The 20,767-nt window shown below is 41.4% G+C and overlaps 1 protein-coding gene across 4 annotated transcripts in view; it reads right to left on the bottom strand.

Annotated features, from left to right (window-relative positions):
- EGLN3 (egl-9 family hypoxia inducible factor 3) overlaps positions 1-20,767 on the bottom strand; it is a 457,661-nt gene that overhangs the window by 2,588 nt on the left and 434,306 nt on the right. For all 4 annotated transcript variants that reach the window (XM_081547999.1, XM_081548000.1, XM_081547998.1 and 1 more), the window contains 3 exons: positions 3,995-4,114; positions 2,258-2,394; positions 29-102 (listed from right to left, as the gene is read on the bottom strand). In XM_081547999.1, coding sequence (XP_081404125.1) covers positions 29-102; positions 2,258-2,394; positions 3,995-4,114 — 331 coding nt within the window. The remainder of the gene's footprint in view (positions 1-28; positions 103-2,257; positions 2,395-3,994; positions 4,115-20,767) is intronic.

The raw sequence follows: 20,767 nt of genomic DNA, 5'->3' as shown, positions 1-20,767 counted from the left end.
AAGTCATAAAAAGTTATCAAACACATACTAGTTAAGTTCCTGAATTTCTTTTTGGCTTCTGCCCTTTCTTCAGCATCAAAGTACCAAACAGTCATGGCGTATCTGTGAAAGATAAGCAGATATTAGAAAAGAGGTTTAAAAATATGACCAAAAAAAAAAAAAACCACAAAACTATAAATTTCACATAACAGACATTTGTAAAGCCAACATTTAAAATTTTTCCTATTATCAGAAGTCCATCCCAATTTTAATTTAAAATAAACGTCTCTGGTTTCAAGTCTATTTAAATGTAATAAAACATGTAAGGAATTCCAAGTATGCACCACCCATTATTCTGGGCGGTGGGAATTCAAACCGTCCTGTGAATACAGCAGCCTCTTTCTCAAGGAGCTCAGGCTCTAGCAGGGAGGGGAAAGGCAATTGAACAAATAATAACAGGTCCAGATGAACTACACAAGAAAGGGCTAGAAGCGAGTCATTCAGCTAAAGCCTGAGAGACCTAAGCTGGTGGGGAGAGCACAGAGACGAGGACTGAAGCTTTGAAGACTAACTTATCGAACAACAGGACAGTTAAAATTCTTGACTTTCTTTAGTTTTGGACATTGAGGCAAAGAAGCAATGGGATATTGGTACTGTCAAGTTTTCTACTATGTCTCATTTATGGGATAGACTATACAGGAGTAATTTTATGCATGAGTTTCCAAAAAGTTTTGTTTCATTATTAGTAGTAGTTACCGGAATTTCTATAGGACATGAATTTTTCCAAAGGCTTCCCATCAATACGTGGTGCTAAGGTTTCCCCTGTGACCCTAGTCATAGAGGAACTGGCAAAGAACGAGGAAATTCTGCACAAATGACAAGGACGGATTACTGTACCCTATTAATAAGCCACAAACAGGCTTTGGTGGGAGAAGTAGTTATCTGCTCACCTAGGGCACATCCCAGTTTGACATTTCATAGGCAACTCTGTGTGGGGCTCAGATCTGTCACTTTTGAAGGGGGACACATAAACCTTAAGCACTTAACACCTGTGATTTTAATTTCATTAGTCTTGTTAAGGTTTAGTCATTATCTTTTCTACCCAACCTCGCTCCTCCCTGCACCCAACTGTTACTCCCAATTCAAGCTGCACCCCACAGCGCTCCAATACCACATGGTTTACAGCTTTGCCATAAAACAGACACAAATGAGATAGAATCTGAAATTAAGATTATATCAAGAGTTTCTGGGCATCCCAGGTGGTGCAGTGGTAAAGAATCTGCCTGCCAGTGCAGGAGATGAAAGAGATGCAGGTTTGATCCCTGGGTGGGGAGGATCTCCTGGAGAAGGAAATAGCAACCTACTCCAGTACTCTTGCCTGGAAAATTCTATGGACAGAGGATCCTGGAGGGCTACGGTCCATGAAGTCACACAATTGGACATAAATGAATGACTAAGCACACACGTACAAGAATTTCTAGATTAATACTAAACAATACTAAATTGTTCAGTTACTCTAAAAAAATCTTCCCATGTGTAATCTAAAGAAAGAAGTCTGAAAAATTCAATTGTTGGGACATGTTGGGTACAGTAAACCCAATCCAATTTTAAGTTAAGAAAAGGGGAAAAAGGAAAAGAAGTCAGAACAGATGCCTCTTTCTTTTTTAAAAATTAATTTATTTTTTAATTGAAGCATAATTGCTTTACAGAATTTTGTTGTTTTCTATCAAACCTCAACATGAATCAGCCATAGGTATACATATATCCTCTCCCTTTTGAACCTCCTTTTTTTTTTAACCCTTTTTTAAAACTTTATTAGAGTATACCTGATTTACAATGTTGTTCCTCTTTCTATTCTCAAGGGTTTTTCTCTGCTTGCAACTAGCAGCTTGTAAACTCATCCAGAGTTAACCAGATAGGATTCCTGACATGTGGCCGCCAACATTCTCTAGGCATAGTTCAACATTAGGCTTTTTTTTAAAGGGATGGTGGTGAGCAAGAAAGGAGAGAAGAGAAAAAAAACCACTCTGGGAAATTTGGAATCTGAGACTCTCACTTAATGGAAAACGACTTGTTAATAGTTGAAACCGATGTTAGACTTTATATGCTAAAGAAGCCACAGTTTCTCCTTTAATTTTTATTGACTTCAAACAGGTTTGCTCTCTGCTTAGGGGGATGGTTGGTCCCTTGTCTGTAAACAACACACATTTGAGAATTCTCTGGGAACTGGGGTTTGTCCAAGAAGCTTCTCAAGAGCAGTCGTGGCCCTGGCTGTTACCTGGTCGCATAGGAGGGCTGGACTTCATGTGGGTTCCTGCGGTCTGACCAGAAGAACAACAGTCTGTCAAAAATGGGCTCCACATCCGCTATGAATGATTTCCCTTCTGGAAATATCCGCAGGACCCCACCATGTCGCTGAGGACCACAAAGAAGGTAGATTACTTTCTGGCTTCACACACAGTTCGTTAATAATGATACTTCAGTCTCATCTAGAAACAAAGCCATCTTCCAACTGCCACTCCAAGCATATATTATTCCCCAATTTTAACTTCAGTGCCATCCTTTGTATTAAATGTTATTTTAAACTTGGCTAGACATATCTCCTTATTCATCTCATACTGAACGAAGTCTTTTCACCCCAACAATCACAAAGCCCATGGGTACAAAGTGGAGTTCTACTAGGTCAGTTATACAGATTTGACAATATCTGACTATTTGACCCATAACCCTCTCCCTGCCCCAGCCATTTCATGTAGTTCAATCTAATATTAACAGCTCCAGGGGACAGTGACCACATATAACCTCCCCTTCAATTAGAATTTACAGTTTTCTTTTGAGTTCCCCTATCTCCTATCTGATTTCATCAGTTGGAAGTGACATGCTCTTTTTTTCTGAATGCTCAGACCACCTTATCTGTATCTCTCATGACATATACCACTTTCTCCCTTGAATTACATTTTTTTTTACATGTGCATCCAATCTGTCCTACTAGAATCATCTTGTCAAGGTAGAATCCTGGTCTTACATGTTGATGGTTCCCCACAGCACAATGCCTGGCACTAAGCAGGCACTCAAACATTTTTTGAATGATTTCATCCTTTGTGATTTATCATCACTGATCTGACAACTTGACTCTCTTGCCTGTAATTCTACCTTTCAAGATTTTAAAGGATAACTGAGGGATATATTTCAGTCATGTTACCAAATAGGGAACTAACACAAACCTTGTCACTAATTCACTGGTTTCCCGGGTTTACTTTTTCTGACCCCAGATAAAATACCCTTGCTTTATGACAGCTAGTTTCTGGCCTAATGAATAGGAAATAGAGATGCAGAAGGTTCAAAAGCCAGATAAACTTGAAAAGTTCTCCAACTTCTCAGACTCCTAAATCATCCTTAACTTTTAGAAAACATACAAATTCCAGACAAATGTCTGTCAGCATGGCACCAGACTTCATATCTCTATCTATATATATGTTCAAAAATACGAAAATAAGCCACAAAACCTTTGGCATTCACAGTCATAGTAAACCATGGCAAGAGGCCACCAAGGAGACACTTCACCCAGAGAGAGGGCTGTGTGGGAAACATCACTTGGGGATGTTTTAACATCCTACGGTTCTATTTTTGTGAAATTCTCTTAGTGTTGCTCCTGGCAGGGAAAAAGTATATATCTTATTCCACAATGAGAATCAAGAATCCTATCAGCTCTGGATTAGACTAAAAACACTGATCCCCATTCTTAAAATAATAAAATACCTTCTCCTCATCAATCATCAAATTATAACCTATAAACTAATACTGGCCCTACTCACCCACCCCCATCAAATTAACTTTGTATCTAGTATTTTCATCTCATCAACTTTAGTACTAAAACCACAGCAGGAAAGAAGGAGAACATGAAATAGAAAAGAGTCATCAGTGGGAAGTGTGAACTCCAAACTCTCCTCTAAGTCATCTGAATTCTTTTCCTATGGTTTCTAACCTCTCCCTCTACTCTCATTATTCCCAGTACCTTGGCATCCCAGTTCTTGTTCAGATAGTAGATGCAGGTGATGCAGCGGCCGTCACCGTTGGGGTTGTCCACATGTCGAACATAACCTGTTCCATTTCCTGGGTAGCAAGCCACCATCGCCTATAGGGAAATCCAAAGGAAGCTGGTTAACAAAGCTGAGCCAACCATCTGCCACCAGCGAACAGCTGAATAACATAATCTCCTCAGCTGCTATTGGACACAGGTATCTGCTGGCTTCTTCAGTTCATGTACAGTGCATAAATTTGGACTCTTCAGCATATAAGATTAACAGCCAAGTTATATCTTACAGCTCAGCCTAGTAGAAGGCAGTTCAACAATAATCGCACAATTCTAGAACATTTTAGATAGCATCTATGTTGTCATTAGAATGCTCCGCCCCTCTTAAATCTTTCTTTTTGAAAAAGCAGGTCCGGGTTCCACCCTAGACCCGCAAGATCAGAATCACTAGGTTTGAAATTTAGAGATTATGCCTTATTAGCAAATGCCCCAGAATCACCAAATCAACCACTGTCTTAGCTCAATGGCTAAGATACTTGCATTTACAAAGACACAGGAACCAATCACGAAGGAGAAAAAGGTTAGGCCTGCTCAAAATGCTCAGGACAAGAAAGAAGAGGGAAGGGTCAAGGGAAACTGTGGCCCAACTTGTCAGCATAAATGACGGTCAAATCCAGTTCAGAGAAAAAACCCACAGACATCTTAATGCATTTTTCAATGCTTGTCTTCTTCCTATTGACAATTATCAAATTAAATGATTCTCTTCCTTTTGCCCAAACGCTACCTGTATCATTCAAGTGGAGAAATAAAAAAAGAAGCCAAACTAAAACTCCTACCAAAAATTAGTATTAGGAAACTACTACAAAGAAAGTAACAAACCTCTAAATGTTCCCTGGAAAGTTTACAGTAAGGGATAGAAAACATTAGACAAAGTGTAAAAAGCCAGTTATTTTCACAGGACATTGCCTTGTTTCTAAAATATCTTTATAGGGATGAGATACTTGCAGGGAAGATATTGGTAACACAAGATGCTAACTGCTAAGCCACCTCAGTCGTGTCCGACTCTGTGCGACCCCATAGACGGCAGCCCACCAGGCTCCGCCATCCCTGGGATTCTCCAGGCAAGAACACTGGAGTGGATTGCCATTTCCTTCTCCAACACAAGATGAGAAAAGGGATATTTTTCCTTTTTGTTTGCTGATGTATTCTTAAGTGTCTAGACAGTTCCTAAAACATGGAACGTATCTGTTTAAATTTTACTTTGGAGGGGAGGACGCACACCACAGTGCTTATAGGATCTTAGTTCCCGGCCAGGGGTTAAACCTACACACTCGGGAGAGCTCGGAATCCTAACCACCGGACCATCACAGAATTTCCTTTTTCTGTTTTGCTTTTGTTTTAAAATTTGATAAATAAATGAATGATGAGCAAGCAGGTCTTTCCACTAAAGAGCAAGTTTATTTTCTACCTAGATCAGTAGGGATTTTGTCATTTTAAAAGCACATCTTCAAACATACATGTAGCAATTCAGTTCACAACTTCCTTCACAAATAGCAAGACTGTTTCATTGGTGAAATAAACAGTCAAGTAGAGCCCACACTAATGCACTAGTGGCTCAAGAATTAGCTTCAATGCCATGAGTGCCAAGTCACTCCCAGTGGTAACATGAAGAGATGAACTAGGCATGGACCTGAAAGGCTTCACACATATTGCATCCTAGAACAAAAATAAGGCTGAATAGTAACTCAGTTTTACAATGATCTTAACACTTAAATTACCATATTTCTCAAACTCTATATCCCCATACAGCTAGCAATCCCCATATCTTGTCTTTGAATGTCTTAAATGCAATGTTGATGCAACGTCATTTTATTTATTTTTTTTTTTTAAAAGAATTTATTTATTTATAACTGCACTGGGTCTTAGTTGTAGTGTGCAGGCTTCTCTCTAGTCGAGGGGCACGGACTCAGTTGCTCCGAGCCATGTGGGATCCTAGTCCTCTGATCAGGGATCGAACCCAGATCCTCTGCATCGGAAGGTGGATTCTTAACCACTGGACCACCAGGAAAGTCCTGCAATGTCATTTTAAAGCTAAAGTTAGGCTGTTAGCTTGAACATCTTTCAGAGATGGAATTCTGAGGTTACTGCAATTGAAATTTAACAAATGATGATACCACCAAGCAAAGGATGGCTTGGGGAAAGGTGATTGGTAGCAGACAGAAATGATGGACCTAGCTAGGGAAGAAGAGATGAATGAAGTCGACTATAATGACTAGGGAATTACCCATCCCTGGAAGCAGCTATTAGGATTATAAGAGCCACCACTGAGCCAATAATGAACGTCACTTAAGCCACAAATAACTAGAGGCTGGATTCCCTACCAACTCAGCCTCTCCCCATTGTGAAGCTCTGAAAAGAAGCAAAAGTACTCCATCAATGCTACCTAATCTTACGTTCTTTAACAGCTCTACTCTAAGGAAAAGGTCAGTGATCTGCATGCCTGCCATCTAATTCACCCTGCAACTAATTATGTGATCCCAGGCTTGGTTCTTTCCTTTAAAGGGCTTAGGTTACCTGGCCTCTGATGGTCCAAGAAGGTCTAACACTCTATCTAGGCATCACCCCTACAAGCAGCAACAGAGTTCTTTGGGGTGTTAGGAAGTGCTTACCTGCCTCAGGACTCAGTTTAGATTAAAAAATGAAAAAAAACATTAGCTACAAACTCACAAAAGTACCTCCTTTATGAACTTCTGCATCTATAAAACACACCCAGAGTGAAGGAGCTGGCACATGGCAGGGGATTTATTTTTAGAACAAAACTCCTAATGTCAGCAAAGTATCTGATTGATTAAGGGAGAGAAACATAATTTTTCTAGCCAGAGTGAATCTTCACCTTCTCTTTTGGTTCCTGAAACCATAGCATCAACTTCAAAACAATGGAAGGAAATCATTGTGAGCCTCAGTGGCCCTGTTGAAACTACACAGAACAGTTTTATCAGTGTTTTCTGGACAAGAGCCACACGAGATGGGTCTTGGCTTGGGCACATTCCCAATATTTGTTGGGTTTTGACACAGTCCAAAACCACGGACGCTAAGGATGCGTTGAGAAGCACGGCTCACTTCAATAACAAGTCACACGTTTCTGTGCCAAATCGTGCACGGGGCTGAAACAAACCTCGGAAACTGATCAGGTCAACGGAGCTGCTATCCAAACCTCATCAAGCAGGGAAGGGCTTTAGACTGTACAGAGGAGAACGCTCCAGAACAATAAGAACATCACCAGAGTATTTCAGGATCAAATGACAAACGTGCTGTGCAGTTAACACTGAAACCCATCAGCAGGAAGTCTCACTTATCGCTGACTTTTTACTCATCAAAACTTCTGGACTAGATTAATATTTGAAATTTATGAAAATTCAATAAGGTGTTAATGTGACCAGCACTAGCACATACAATTTAGTCCTATAGTTCTAGCCTTGGATGTGCCGATAAATCCACGTCTCCTTATGTATTCACCATCCCTTCCTCTGGCCCCTCTGTGGACTCCTCCACCTGCTCCCTATCCCCACTCCGGCCTCAGAAGCTTCTCGACAACTTAACTCTTAAAACAACTCTTTAACAGAAGAAAATGAGTGGAGAGGGGTGAACCCCTCCTAGGCTTCCAGACTGGCTCCAGACCAGAGATAGGTGCTCTGGATACCTAGACGGCCACATTCCGGTAGGAAATGTGTAAGGATGCTTTGAAAAGGTACACAGACATAGAACTTTAACAGCCAAACCCAAGTAACAAAATATGCTCGCCAAATGCCGCAGGTGGAAAAGAAAACAGGGTTTCTGCTAAGAGTTCTTACTAAATCGGCTTTGTGAAAAGTCGTATCTCATCCATCCCAAAGGTAAAGTTGAAAAAGGAAAGTGCAGGATTTCCATCCCAGCGCCTAAACAGAATGCTCTTAATTAAAACCAACCACAGCTCGATCACATGTATATACCACTTCAAAAAACTGGTGTTGGCAACCTCCACTGTCCATTCAGCAATGAGGATCATTTTAGATCCACAGGTGGGAAGGGGATATGTCTGTCCCATCCCCTCCTCCACTCAGACTCACCACTTTGTCAAAAACAATCAGCAACATAGATTTTCTACAGAAATGTACTGTACATCATGACTTCAGCATCAGCCACTAGTATGACTTGATCTTAAGGTAGAGAGTAACGTTTTATAGAAATTTTAACTCAGCACATTACAACAGTAATCATTTTATTTGCCAAATTTATAATAAATATGAATCCATTTTTAAAAATTTGTTAAAAAGAGCGTAACTTTGAAGCTGTCAGGTTGAGTAACTATAAACTAGTATTTTGGTCCATTGCCAAATACTAAGCCCCTCCAACTGTGAAACAGAAATACCAGCCAATCTTGGTAAGGATTTGTTTTGAATTATGAAAGGTCCCTAAGCAGAACTTTAATAAAATGCAACCTAAATACAGAATAACCTGTATTTAACCTGTTCACTTCTCAGTTTTCTCATCTATAAAATGGGTTTATGATGATTGAAGGTCATAGTCCATGTAAAACACTCAGTGTAAGGCCTGGCACATACCAAACACTGCTTTGTTGTTGTTGTGTCCGACTCTTTGTGACCCCATGGACTGCAGGGCTCCAGGCTTCCCTGTCTTTCACCATTTCCTAGAGTTTACTCATACTCATGTCCATTGAGTCGGTGATACCATCCAACCATCTCATCCTCAGTCATCCCCTTATCCTTCTGCCTTCAGTCTTTCCCAGCATCAGGGTCTTTTCCAATGAGTCACATCCAATGGCCAAAGTAATGAAGCTTCGGCTTCAGCATCAGTTCTTCCAATGAATATTCAGGGTTGATTTCCTTTAGGATGGACTGGCTTGATCTCCTTATTGTCCGAGGGACTCTCAAGAGTCTTCTTCAGCACCACAGTTCAAAAGCATCAATTCTTTGGCACTCAGCCTTTTTTTACTGTCCAGCTCTCACATGCATATGTGACTACTGAAAAAACCATAGATTTGACTATACGGACCTTCGTAGGCAAAGAAATATCTCTGTTTTTTAATACTCTGTCTAGGTTTGTCATTGCTTTTCTTTCAAGGAGGAAGCATCTTTTAATTTCATGGCTGCAGTCACCATCCACGTGATTTTGGAGCCCAAGAAAATAAAGTCTGTCACTGCTTAATGTCAACAGTTTTTAAAACATGCACTCATGATGTGCATGTTTGTGTTCCCCTCAACTGGGGCTTTAAAATGTTTCCCCTCTGGGGATCTGATCCTACCTAAGTGTTTTGTAGCTTCAAAAGCAGGGCTGAGAAACTCACATAGCCTGCGGCATTTGCAAGTAACAAAATATTGAGGGGTTCCCTGGTAGCTCAGCTGGTAAAGAATCCAACTGCAATGCAGGAGACCTGGGTTCGATCCCTGGGTTGGGAAGATCCCCTGGAGGAGGGCATGGCAACCCACTCCAGTATTCTTGCCTGGAGAATCCCAAGGACAGAGGAGCCTGGCAGGCTATATCCATGGCGTCGCAAAGAATCAAGATGTGACTGAGCAACTTTCACTTACTTAAAATATTGAAGCTGATCAGGTATATATGTGTCAGAACTCTGGAATGTGAGCTATGCTACCTACAACTAGTGAATTTTCTATCATTGGCAATGAGGGGCAGATGTTAAAAATCTTCAGGTTTTAGGACAGTAGCAGATAACTGAACCAGATTTGTATATAAACTCTCCTGAATGTTTATTGCCAAATTCAGACTCAAATTGAAGAAAGTAGGGAAAACCACTAGTCCATTCAGGTATGACCTAGATCAAATCCCTTATGCTTATACAGTGGAAGTGACAAATAAATTTAAGGGACTAGACCTGATAGACAGAGTGCCTGATGAACTATGGACAGAGATTCGTGACATTGTGCAGGAGACAAGGATCAAGAAAATCCCCATGGAAAAGAAATGCAAAAAAGCAAAATGGCTGTCTGAGGAGGCCTTACAGATAGCTGGGAAGAGAAGAGAAGCAAAAAGCAAAGGAGAAAAGGGAAGATATTCCCATCTGAAAGCAGAGTTCCAAAGAATAGCAAGGAGAGATAAGAAAGCCTTCCTCAGAGATCAATGCAAAGAAATAGAGGAAAACAACAGATTGGGAAAGACTAGAGATCTCTTCAAGAAAATTAGAGATACCAAAGGAACATTTCATGCAAAGATAGGCTGGATAAAGGACAGAAATGGTATGGACCTAACAGAAGCAGAAGATATTAAGAAGAGGTGGCAAGAATACACAGAAGAACTATACAAAAAAGATCTTCACGACCCAGATAATCACGATGGTGTGATCACTCACCTAGAGCCAGACATCCTGGAATGTGAAGTCAAGTGGGCCTTAGAAAGCATCACTACAAACAAAGCTAGTGGAGGTGATGGAATTCCAGTTGAGCTATTTCAAATCCTCAAAGGTGATGCTGTGAAAGTGCTGCACTCGATATGCCAGCAAATTTGGAAAACTCAGCAGTGGCCACAGGACTGGAAAAGGTCAGTTTTCATTCCAATCCCAAAGAAAGGCAATGCCAAAGAATGCTCAAACTACCACACGATTGCACTCATCTCACATGCTAGTAAAGTAATGCTCAAAATTCTCCAAGCCAGGCTTCAGCAATACGTGAACCGTGAACTTCCAGATGTTCAAGCTGGTTTTAGAAAAGGCAGAGGAACCAGAGATCAAATTGTGAATATCCGCTGGATCATCGAAAAAGCAAGAGAGCTCCAGAAAAACATCTATTTCTGCTTTATTGACTATGCCAAAGCCTTTGACGGTGTGGATCACAATAAACTGTGGAAAATTCTGAAAGAGATGGGAATACCAGACCATCTGAGCTGTCTCTTGAGAAACCTGTATGCAGGTCAGGAAGCAACAGTTAGAACTGGACATGGAACAACAGACTGGTTCCAAATAGGAAAAGGAGTACGTCAAGGCTGTATATTGTCACCCTGCTTATTTAACTTATATGCAGAGTACATCATGAGAAACGCTGGGCTGGAAGAAACACAAGCTGGAATCATGATTGCCAGGAGAAATATCAATAACCTCAGATATGCAGATGACACCACCCTTATGGCAGAAAGTGAAGAAGAGCAAAAGAGCCTCTTGATGAAAGTGAAAGAGGAGAGTGAAAAAGTTGGCTTAAAGCTCAATGTTCAGAAAACTAAGATCATGGCATCTGGTCCCATCACTTCATGGGAAATAGATGGGGAAACAGTGGAAACAGTGTCAGACTTTATATTTTTGGGCTCCAAAATCACTGCTGATGGTGACTGCAGCCATGAAATTAAAAGACGCTTACTCCTTGGAAGGAAGGTTATGGCCAACCTAGATAGCATATTTAAAAGCAGAGACATTACTTTGCCAACAAAAGTCCATCTAGTCAAGGCTATGGTTTTTCCAGTGGTCATGTATGGATGTGAGAGTTGGACGGTGAAGAAAGCTGAGCTCCACAGAATTGATGCTTTTGAACTGTGGTGTTGGAGAAGACTCTTGAGAGTCCCTTGGACTGCAAGGAGATCCAGTCAATCCATCCTAAAGGAGATCAATCCTGGGTGTTCATTGGAAGGACTGATGTTGAAGCTGAAACTCCAGTACTTTGGCCACCTCATGCGAAGAGGTGACTCATTGGAAAAGACTCTAATGCTGGGAAGGATTGAGGGCAGGAAGAGAAGGGGATGACAGAGGATGAGATGGTTGGATGGTATCACTGACTCGACGGACATGGGTTTGGGTAGACTCCGGGAGTTGGTGATGGACAGGGAGGCCTGGCGTGCTGCAATTCATGGGGTTGCAAAGAGTCAGACACGACTGAGTGACTGAACTGAATATTTTTAACCCTAATTGTTAAATCGGAGCCACAAAAAAAAAAAAAGAAAAAATCAGGCTGGATTTTGAGATCACTGTCTATCGCCCAGGAACTGTCTGTGACACTTCCTGAGCTACACTGGGGCGCTTTCCCTGTCTCTCTTTACCAGGCTCAGCTGTATCCTTCAGTGTCATCCACATTGCACAGGCCTTCACCAAACCTCTCTCCCCTCAAGGCCTTCCCCCACATCTACTCCAGACACAGCAAAGGGGGCCCAGGATCCTTTCTCACTATACCATAAGACACCAACCACATAGAATGTTGGATGAGTCAAGACTTGAGAAGAAATACACAAGACCATGCACCTTGTTTAGCTTGGAAAAACAGCCAAGCAATCAGAGTGCAGAATGTAATAGCTGAAGTTTACTGGCAAGAAATGGGCCCAATTTATATTACGTAAATCAGACAAATATCATATGATATCACTTATATATGGAATCTTAAAAATAAATGATACAAATGAATTTATTTACTAAACAGAACTCACAGATGCAGAAAACAAACTTATGGTAACCGAAGGGGAAGGGAGGGGGATAAATTAGCAGTTTGGGATTAAAATATACACAGTACTACATATAAAATAGATAACCAACAAGAACCTACTTCATAGCACAGGAAACTCTACTCAATATTTTGTAATAAACTATAATGGAAAAGAATCTTAAAAAGAATATATGTGTGTGTATGTGTGTAAATATGTATGTATAACTGAATCATGCTGCTGCACACCCAAAACTCACATGATATTGTAAATTAACTGTATTTCAAAAAACATTAAAATATATATATTACCTAAATCACTTAAATTTCTACAATATTCACAAGGCATGTTTATAAAATAATTGCAACTATGTAAAGCCTTCTGTCACTAAACAGTTCACATTGCTGCCAGTTTTAGAAAAAAGTAAGCTCTCAATGTGATGCTGAACAGCTTAGAAGCAGAAAAAGTGCTTTAGAGTCTTTATATTCATTCTAACTTCAGAAAAAAGTATACAAACTGTCACTAGTTATCTTGGCATCTTGCTTGTTATCTATCTGGTTAGTTAAGAGCAAGTCTAGCTAACCTTCCTCCTACTGCCCAAGTTAAAGACTGATGTAAGGGAATGAAGAAGAAATGGGGAATATGCTTTTGGTGGGCAAAAACAAGAGCTGGATCCAGCTACCACGTTCCCCTTCCCAAAGCTTCAGCATCTGACCATACAATTTAGAAGATTCAGAACATTAGAGTCAGTATCCAAGAGGCAAGTAATCCTTGCGCCAAACCCCAAGTTATTCACTCAAATATCTTCTACTAATTCTGTTTCTACACTGAGAACTTCTGCCTTTCTCACATGCCCTAAATCTGCACTAAAAATTCTTCTCCCTGAACCCACATACCCAGAACTCTGCTACATATAACCTCACCTCCAATTAGAACAATAATCGTTATGCCCCATACCTAAATTTTGTTGAAATGCAGGAACTTCAGTAATTCTGAAAATGAAAAATCAGAAGTTATAAGCCGCTCTCAGTGGCTCTGGTGAAGTGGGCCTGGTGGTTCCTTCTTATCAGGCAAGAGCAGCCTGCCTAGAAAGGCAGGGAATTTACCATATTCACTTGAAAACCTATCCTCAGGTAGACCTTTTTCATCAGCGTCCCTCTTTATTATGAACTTGGTCCTAACTTTGGGATCATTCAACAAACCATCAGCAACTATCAAGACTCTGAAACCTTCTACTCAGTTCTCTTAGCTCAGTGATAATAGCTCCTTGAGATTCTTACATTCAAGAGCTGGCTCCCACCCCACCCTCAGAAATATGCATATGTATATGTGTGTGTGTATATATACATATATGCACACACAGAAGCATGCCTAAGATTACAGAGGAGTCACAGGCCTGTAAGGTCTACCTGAACTAGATCAAAATTCTCTTGAGGGGATCCTGCACTTCCTGCATGAACCTGAGTGAATCACTGTGAACTTGAGGAAGTCACCCTTCCCCCAGAAGCCACTGAAACTCTCAGAGGCAGGAATTTAAGAGACTATTGTCACTCCATTTTGAATTGCGCTTAATTCCTCTCCTTGGAGGGGATTCAAGCAGAGCCCTGCAATTAAGCACAGTAAACAGGCCAGGGAACATCGGCACAGCAATACAGGCTGTTTGGGTTTGGGAAGGCGGCCCTTCCCGCCGAGGCCTGGCTCCGGGCCAGCGGGGTGGCGGCTGAGTGACAGGGCTACGTGCGCTGCGTGAGGGTGGCAGGCAGCCCACACCCGAGCACACAAGCCGGCACGGGAGCGCCCTCCCCCACCCCCACCCGAGTCACCAGAGAAATGTTCTCAGTAAGGGCTTCCTTGCAATTATGAAATCCCCGAAAGTCAGCCAGGCCCTGGGTTAAGGCCATTTAACCCTCTCCATCCCGATACCTTTCCCCAAATCGTAAAAACTGTTATTTCCTGAACACCCATGTAGCCAAGGAGCACTTGAGGGTGGCAATTTACACACATTCTCTCATTGAATCTCCAGGTTACGGGGAAGGTGAACTAGTGGCCGCCTGTCCTGAGTCACCCTGCCCACAAGTTTTCAGTAGAAGTCGTTAACCCTGGAAGCTATCCTAGGGACCTAGAAGATATCCCATTCCTAAAGAAAAACAAATCATGAGTAATCCTTTAGGCAGTATGGGTGTAGGAACTCCCCCATTTAACTTCCTTTGATGTGAGAAACAGACTTATCAGTAAATAAAACTTTACATGTGGCTCTCTAAAGGCTTTGAGCTGAAGAGGAAAAAAAAAAAAAGAATGTTTATGACCACAGGATCGTCAGAGAATTAAGTATGGTTGGCTTTAAATTTTCATCTGGAATGAATCCTAGAACACTTGAGGGAATCCATGATAACTTAAATACAGTTGGTAAGACAAGATTTTATTGAGTAATATACAAAAATACATAGTTACCAATCAAAACATGTCAAGAAAAATGCCTTGAAGCAATGTTCTCGAGAGAAACAGGAAACACTTTATTTGCAATTCCCAATGAATTTGAAGAGACTTGGGACAGTGTAACTATGTTGGAAAAAGTAAAGTTAAAGAACTTTCTAGGAAACCAGATCTTATATTCAATTTGAATTTCACCACTTGGAAATATATCTGCTGAATGAAAGGAATGACACACAGCAAGTCAGAACCAGAATTCATGTAACTCAGGAGGCACATTTATTTACTGATCAAACATTTGTACGTGCCTGACACTGTTCTATGTGCTTCACAAATACTACCTCATTCGCTCTTCATAATAGCTCCATAAGGTGGGGACCATTATCATCTCCATTTTACAGATGAGGAACTGAGACGTGAGGAGTTTAAGTAACTGGCTTTTCGGAACCCAGTTAGAGAATGATGTCATGCTTTACCAGCACAGCTTATCTAATGTCTAATATTGACCGATTCACCTCATTTTTCAGAGAACTAAGATCTTCAGTTCTTCTTGAGGTGTCTACTTACTCTCACCCTTGCCTGTCACCCTTTGCCTAATGACAGAAAATCATAAAATGCAAAAGAAAGAAAATGAGTGTGCTCGGTGTTAAGTCTGTGAACTAAAAGCTCCAGGGCAGAGGTGGGAAAGTGGGGGCTGGGGATTGGAGGGGGGCTGTATTTCAACGAAAGCAAAGAGCAAAGGAAACACTCAATCCCACAGCAAAACATTACTGGTCTTTGATGGGTTATTCCCACTGCAGAGCTCAATCGTGCTCTAAACTGTAGCCCCATATCTGCTTGGGATGCAGGTGGTCAACCATCAGTCTCATCCCCAGGTTCCACCCCAAAGCCTGCGGGAGGAAGTCAGCCTCTCCAGCATCTTGCTTTTTATTTCAGGTCAACACCAGCTAAGGTCTTCAGACTATTTCAAAGTCAGAAGGTAAACGACCAATCAAGAAAAAACTTTAAAGGAAATACAAAGTGTATTTCCCTTGGGAAGACAAAGGGCAACACTTAGTAAACTCCCAGGAATCCGAGGGACGAGACAAAATTTCCTTCCTGGGGTGCAAAGTTTATTCAGGAGATTATTGACTACCACTACACAATTAATTAGAATTCACCAAGTACAGAACTTTCTAATATCATATTAATTAGAACACACTGGATATAGACCCACTGTGGCTTACAAAAGGGGTGAGATCCAGAGGACCACTCAGACGGGTGGAAAATAAAAGGCTCTTCTGAGAGAAATGTATAAAGTACTCTGGTGAGCAGCAAAGGGACTAGAAATAAAGGCATGCCTGACTCTGAGTCTAGGGGGCAATGCTTCAGCAATACATGAACCGTGAACTTCCAGATGTTCAAGTTGGTTTTAGAAAAGACAGAGGAACCAGAGATCAAATTGCCAACATCCACTGGATCATCGAAAAAGCAAGAGAGTACCAGAAAAACATCTATTTCTTCTTCATTGACTATGCCAAAGCCTTTGACTGTGTGGATCACAATAAACTGTGGAAAATTCTGAAAGAGATGGGAATACCAGACCACCTGACCTGCCTCTTGAGAAACCTGTATGCAGGTCAGGAAGCAACAGTTAGAACTGGACATGGAACAACAGACTAGTTCCAAATAGGAAAAGGAGTATGTCAAGGCTGTATATTGTCACCCTGCTTATTTAACTTATATGCAGAGGGCATCATGAGAAACACTGGGCTGGAGGAAGCACAAGCTGGAATCAAGATTGCCAGGAGAAATATCAATAACCTCAGATATGCAGATGACACCACCCTTATGGCAGAAAGTGAAGAAGAACTAAAGAGCCTCTTGATGAAAATGAAAGTGGAGAGTGAAAAAGTTGGCTTAAAGCTCAATGTTCAGAAAACTAAGATCATGGCATCCAGTCCCATCACTTCATGGCAGATAGATGGGGAAACAGTGAAAACAGCAGCTGACTTTATTTTTCTGGGCTCCCAAATCACTGCAGATGGTGACTGCAGCCATGAAATTAAAAGATGCTTACTCCTTGGAAGGAAAGTTATGACCAACCTACATAGCATATTAAAAAGCAGAGACATTACTTTGTCAACAAAGGTCCGTCTAGTCAAGGCTATGGTTTGTTCCAGTGGTCATGTATGGATGTGAGAGTTGGACTATAAAGAAAGCTGAGTGCCAAAGAATTGATGCCTTTGAACTGTGGTGTTAGAGAAGACTCTTGAGAGTCCCTTGGACTGCAAGGAGATCCAACCAGTCCATCCTAAAGGAGATCAGTACCGGGTGTTCACTGGAAGGACTGAAGTTGAAGCTGAAACTCCAACACTTTGGTCACCTGATGCGAAGAGCTGACTCATTGGAAAAGACCCTGATGCTGGGAAGGATTCAGGGCAGGAGGAGAAGGGGACGACAGAGGATGAGATGGCTGCATGGCATCACTGACTCGATGGACATGGGTTTGGGTGGACTTAGGGAGTTAGTGATGGACAGGGAGGCCTGGCGTGGGGTTCATGGGGTCGCAAAGAGTTGAACACGACTGAGCAACTGAATTGAACTGAAGGTTAATTTAATTTAATTGTCCCCAAGTCCCTTCACATGCTGTAGTTCATGGGGTCGAAAAGAGTCAGACACGACTTAGTGACTGAACAACAACAGCAATGTCCCTTCAAGAGGGGGCTCCAAAAAAAAGCCCCATTTTATAAATGTGGAAACTGAGAGAGACAAAAAGTAACTTGCGGGACATTATAGAACTAAACATGGTCTTTCCACCACTAAACAGTGCTTCAGAAATATTAGGAAAAGGTTGTTCACTGAAAACATGTGCAATTATTTCCAGAGTGACCATGAGTGAAATTGTCTTCCTTCAATTCCAAGATAACACAACAAAGGATTCTCGTGACTTACCAAATATGGGCTCACACTGCGTTACTGAGAACTCAAAGCCCTCCATGCAGAAGTAGGAAAAGGCAAGTGCCAGCTACTCTCAGATTTCTAATGAGTCAGACCTCTGATTCCGAACAAGTTGGTTTCTTTTCCCCGTTTCCCCTCCCTTAGAATCCCACACCTCAGCCATGTTACCCCAGAGGGCCAGACGACATAATCTTAGGCTTCTGTGTGGTGTTCAGCTAGTGCATAATAGATGCTCAATACAGAGAGAATCATCTGCTCTTTTCCAGTTTGGTCCCAAATTATTACAATTCTTTCTTGTTCTCCCTCATGCCTTCAGCTCGCACTCCTTGCTGGGCTGTAGGGTACAGATAGGGGAGCAGTACTGTACACATACTAATATTAACAAAGATTGCTCCCCTTCATTCAACATAACAGGAGAGACTCGGTTCCAAATTCCACTCCAATCCTGGTTATGAAAACTTAACTTTATTGGAACAAATAACAGATAAATCATGGGTGTGTTGTGTGTGTGTGTGTGTGTGTACTTAACATGTTAAAGTGCTTTTCTCAAAAATTTCCCAAATGAACCAGAAACACTGTACTTTTTAGTTTTTACTGTGAATAAGCTCAGATTGAATCAACTGATGGAACTGATTTTCTCACCAATGGAGAAACTACAGAAAGACAGAACAACATCCCCAGTTAGCCTCCTCATATTTATTTCACTCAGTGGTTCTCCAACTTTAGCCTGTATGAGAAATGCCTGGAGGATTGTGAGTTTCTGTTTCACTAGGTTTGGGGAGAAGCTCAAGACTATGCATTTCCAATAGGTTTCTGGGTGAGGCTGGTGCTGCTGCTCCAACAACCACACTTTGAGAAATCATGGCTGTTTTGTGACAAACCAAGAGTTTATGTGCAATGCCTCAGCCTAAATGATAAAAAGTCAAGGGGAATTAGAATTAGTCATCTGCACTAGTTAACTCACAAGCTGGAATCAAGATTGTCGGGAGAAATATGAACAACCTCAGATATGCTGATGATACCACTCTAATGGCAGAAAGTGAAGAGGAACTCAAGAGCTTTTTGATGAAGGTGAAAGAGAGTGGAAAAGCTGGCTTAAAACTTAACAATCAAAAAACTAAGATTATGGTATCCAGTCCCATCACTTCATAGCCAATAGATAGGGGAAAAGTAGAAACAGTATCATATTTCATTTTCTTGGGCTCCAAAATCACCATGGACAGTGATTAAAAGACGCTTGCTCCTTGGAAGAAATGCTATGACCTGGTGGGCTGCCGTCTATGGGGTCGCACAGAGTCGGACACGACTGAAGCGACTTAGCAGCAGCAGCAAAATCGCTGCAGATGGTGACTGCAGCCATGAAATTAAAAGATGCTTGCTCCTTGGTAGAAAAGCTATGACCAACATAGACAGCATATTAAAAAACAGAGACATTAGTTTGCCAACAAAGGTCCGTCTAGTCAAGGCTATGGTTTTTCCAGTAGTCATGTATGGATGTGAGAGTTGGACTATAAAGAAAGCTGAGCACCGAAGAGTTGATGCTTTTGAACTGTGGTGTTGGAGAAGACTCTTGAGAGTCCCTTGGACTGCAAGGATATCAAACCAGTCAATCCTAAAGGACATCAACCGTGACTATTCATTAGGAGGACTGATGCTGAAGCTGAAGCTCCAATACTTTGGCCACCTAATGTGAAGAGCCGACTCATTGGAAAAGACCCTGATGCTGGGAGAGGAGAAGGGAGTGACAGAGAATGAGATGGTTGGATGGCTTCATTGACTCAGTGGACATGAGCGTGAGCAAATTCAGGGAAATAGTAAAGGACAGGGAAGCCAGCTGTGCTGCACTTCGTGGGGTTGCAAACAGTGGGACACGACTTAGCTGAACAACAAACAACAACTAGTTAACTCAGAGAACAGGCGGTGATGGGTAGAGCAGGGAGTAAGAGGCATTCCTACAGGGCAGCTTCTGGCACAGGCTTTGCAGCATGATTCTTGAAATTTGCAGGAAACATTCCAACTGCAATTCTGTAGCATTGCGGAGGATTACTGTCATGTCAGCATTGAGGTGTGACTGCTGATAGAGTCAGATCTCTTCTTCAGGAATGCAATCAGAGGCACTGAAAATACTTATCTGCTCTCTCAAATGAAATCTTAGTCTCAGTTTTCATTTAATTCCTTATCATCTGGATGTAGATATTTATTATTGTACCCATGTTATAGATGAGGAAAGTGAGGTTCAGAGAACTGAACACAGTGAGACAAAATAAAATATAAAATGTCCATCCCAGTGCCTAGTAAGGTGCCGACTAAAATTAAGTTCAAATATAAAAATAAAAATTGACTTCCTTCCTAGAGAAGTGGAAATTGAGGTCCTGAGATGCTACTTGTTAGAGACCGAGTGAGGATCAGAAGCTGGGGTCCTAGCCTCATGGTCCCAGGCTTGTCTGAGTCAGACCACTAAGTACGAGCTGCCAGAATCTGAGTGCAACTTGGTACTTTTTAGGGCAAAGCATAGACTTTCAGAACTGAGAAAAAAAACTTACAAAGTCAAAGTCTCTCCTGTCAGATGGTCCCTCACAGCCTGTTAATGTAATAAAATAGTTAAACCCTTTAGCATCAAATTAGGGACCAAGTTGAAAACCTTTCTTTTTGGCCTAACAAAATATTTATAACTTTTCTTTTTGATACTCTGATATCCTTAAAATCAAAGTTCCTTTTAAAGATGAAATTAAGTCAACAGTAAAGGACTGTGGGGAGGCACTAAAAGTATATTTCAAGCTTAATAGTCTCTGCTGTCAAAGAATTTATAAGTAAATGAGGAGCAGGGTAAGTAGCCAAAGAAATAAGCCTACTGGGGCGGCCCAGGTTGAGCCACCCACAGAGTTCTAGGGAGCAGAAGGGAACTTCGTGGAAAGGCACTAAGATGGATTTTGAGGACAAGACAATGGGGACGCCTGGTTTGCCTGGCAAATCAGT

The sequence above is a fragment of the Giraffa tippelskirchi genome, chromosome 12 (assembly GCF_054371585.1).
Source record: "Giraffa tippelskirchi isolate mGirTip1 chromosome 12, T2T-mGirTip1v1.2.pri, whole genome shotgun sequence".
NCBI classification, from domain to species: Eukaryota; Metazoa; Chordata; class Mammalia; order Artiodactyla; family Giraffidae; genus Giraffa; species Giraffa tippelskirchi.
The sequence above is the reverse complement of the archived record's forward strand: the minus strand, read 5'-3'. Positions and strand labels throughout refer to the sequence as shown.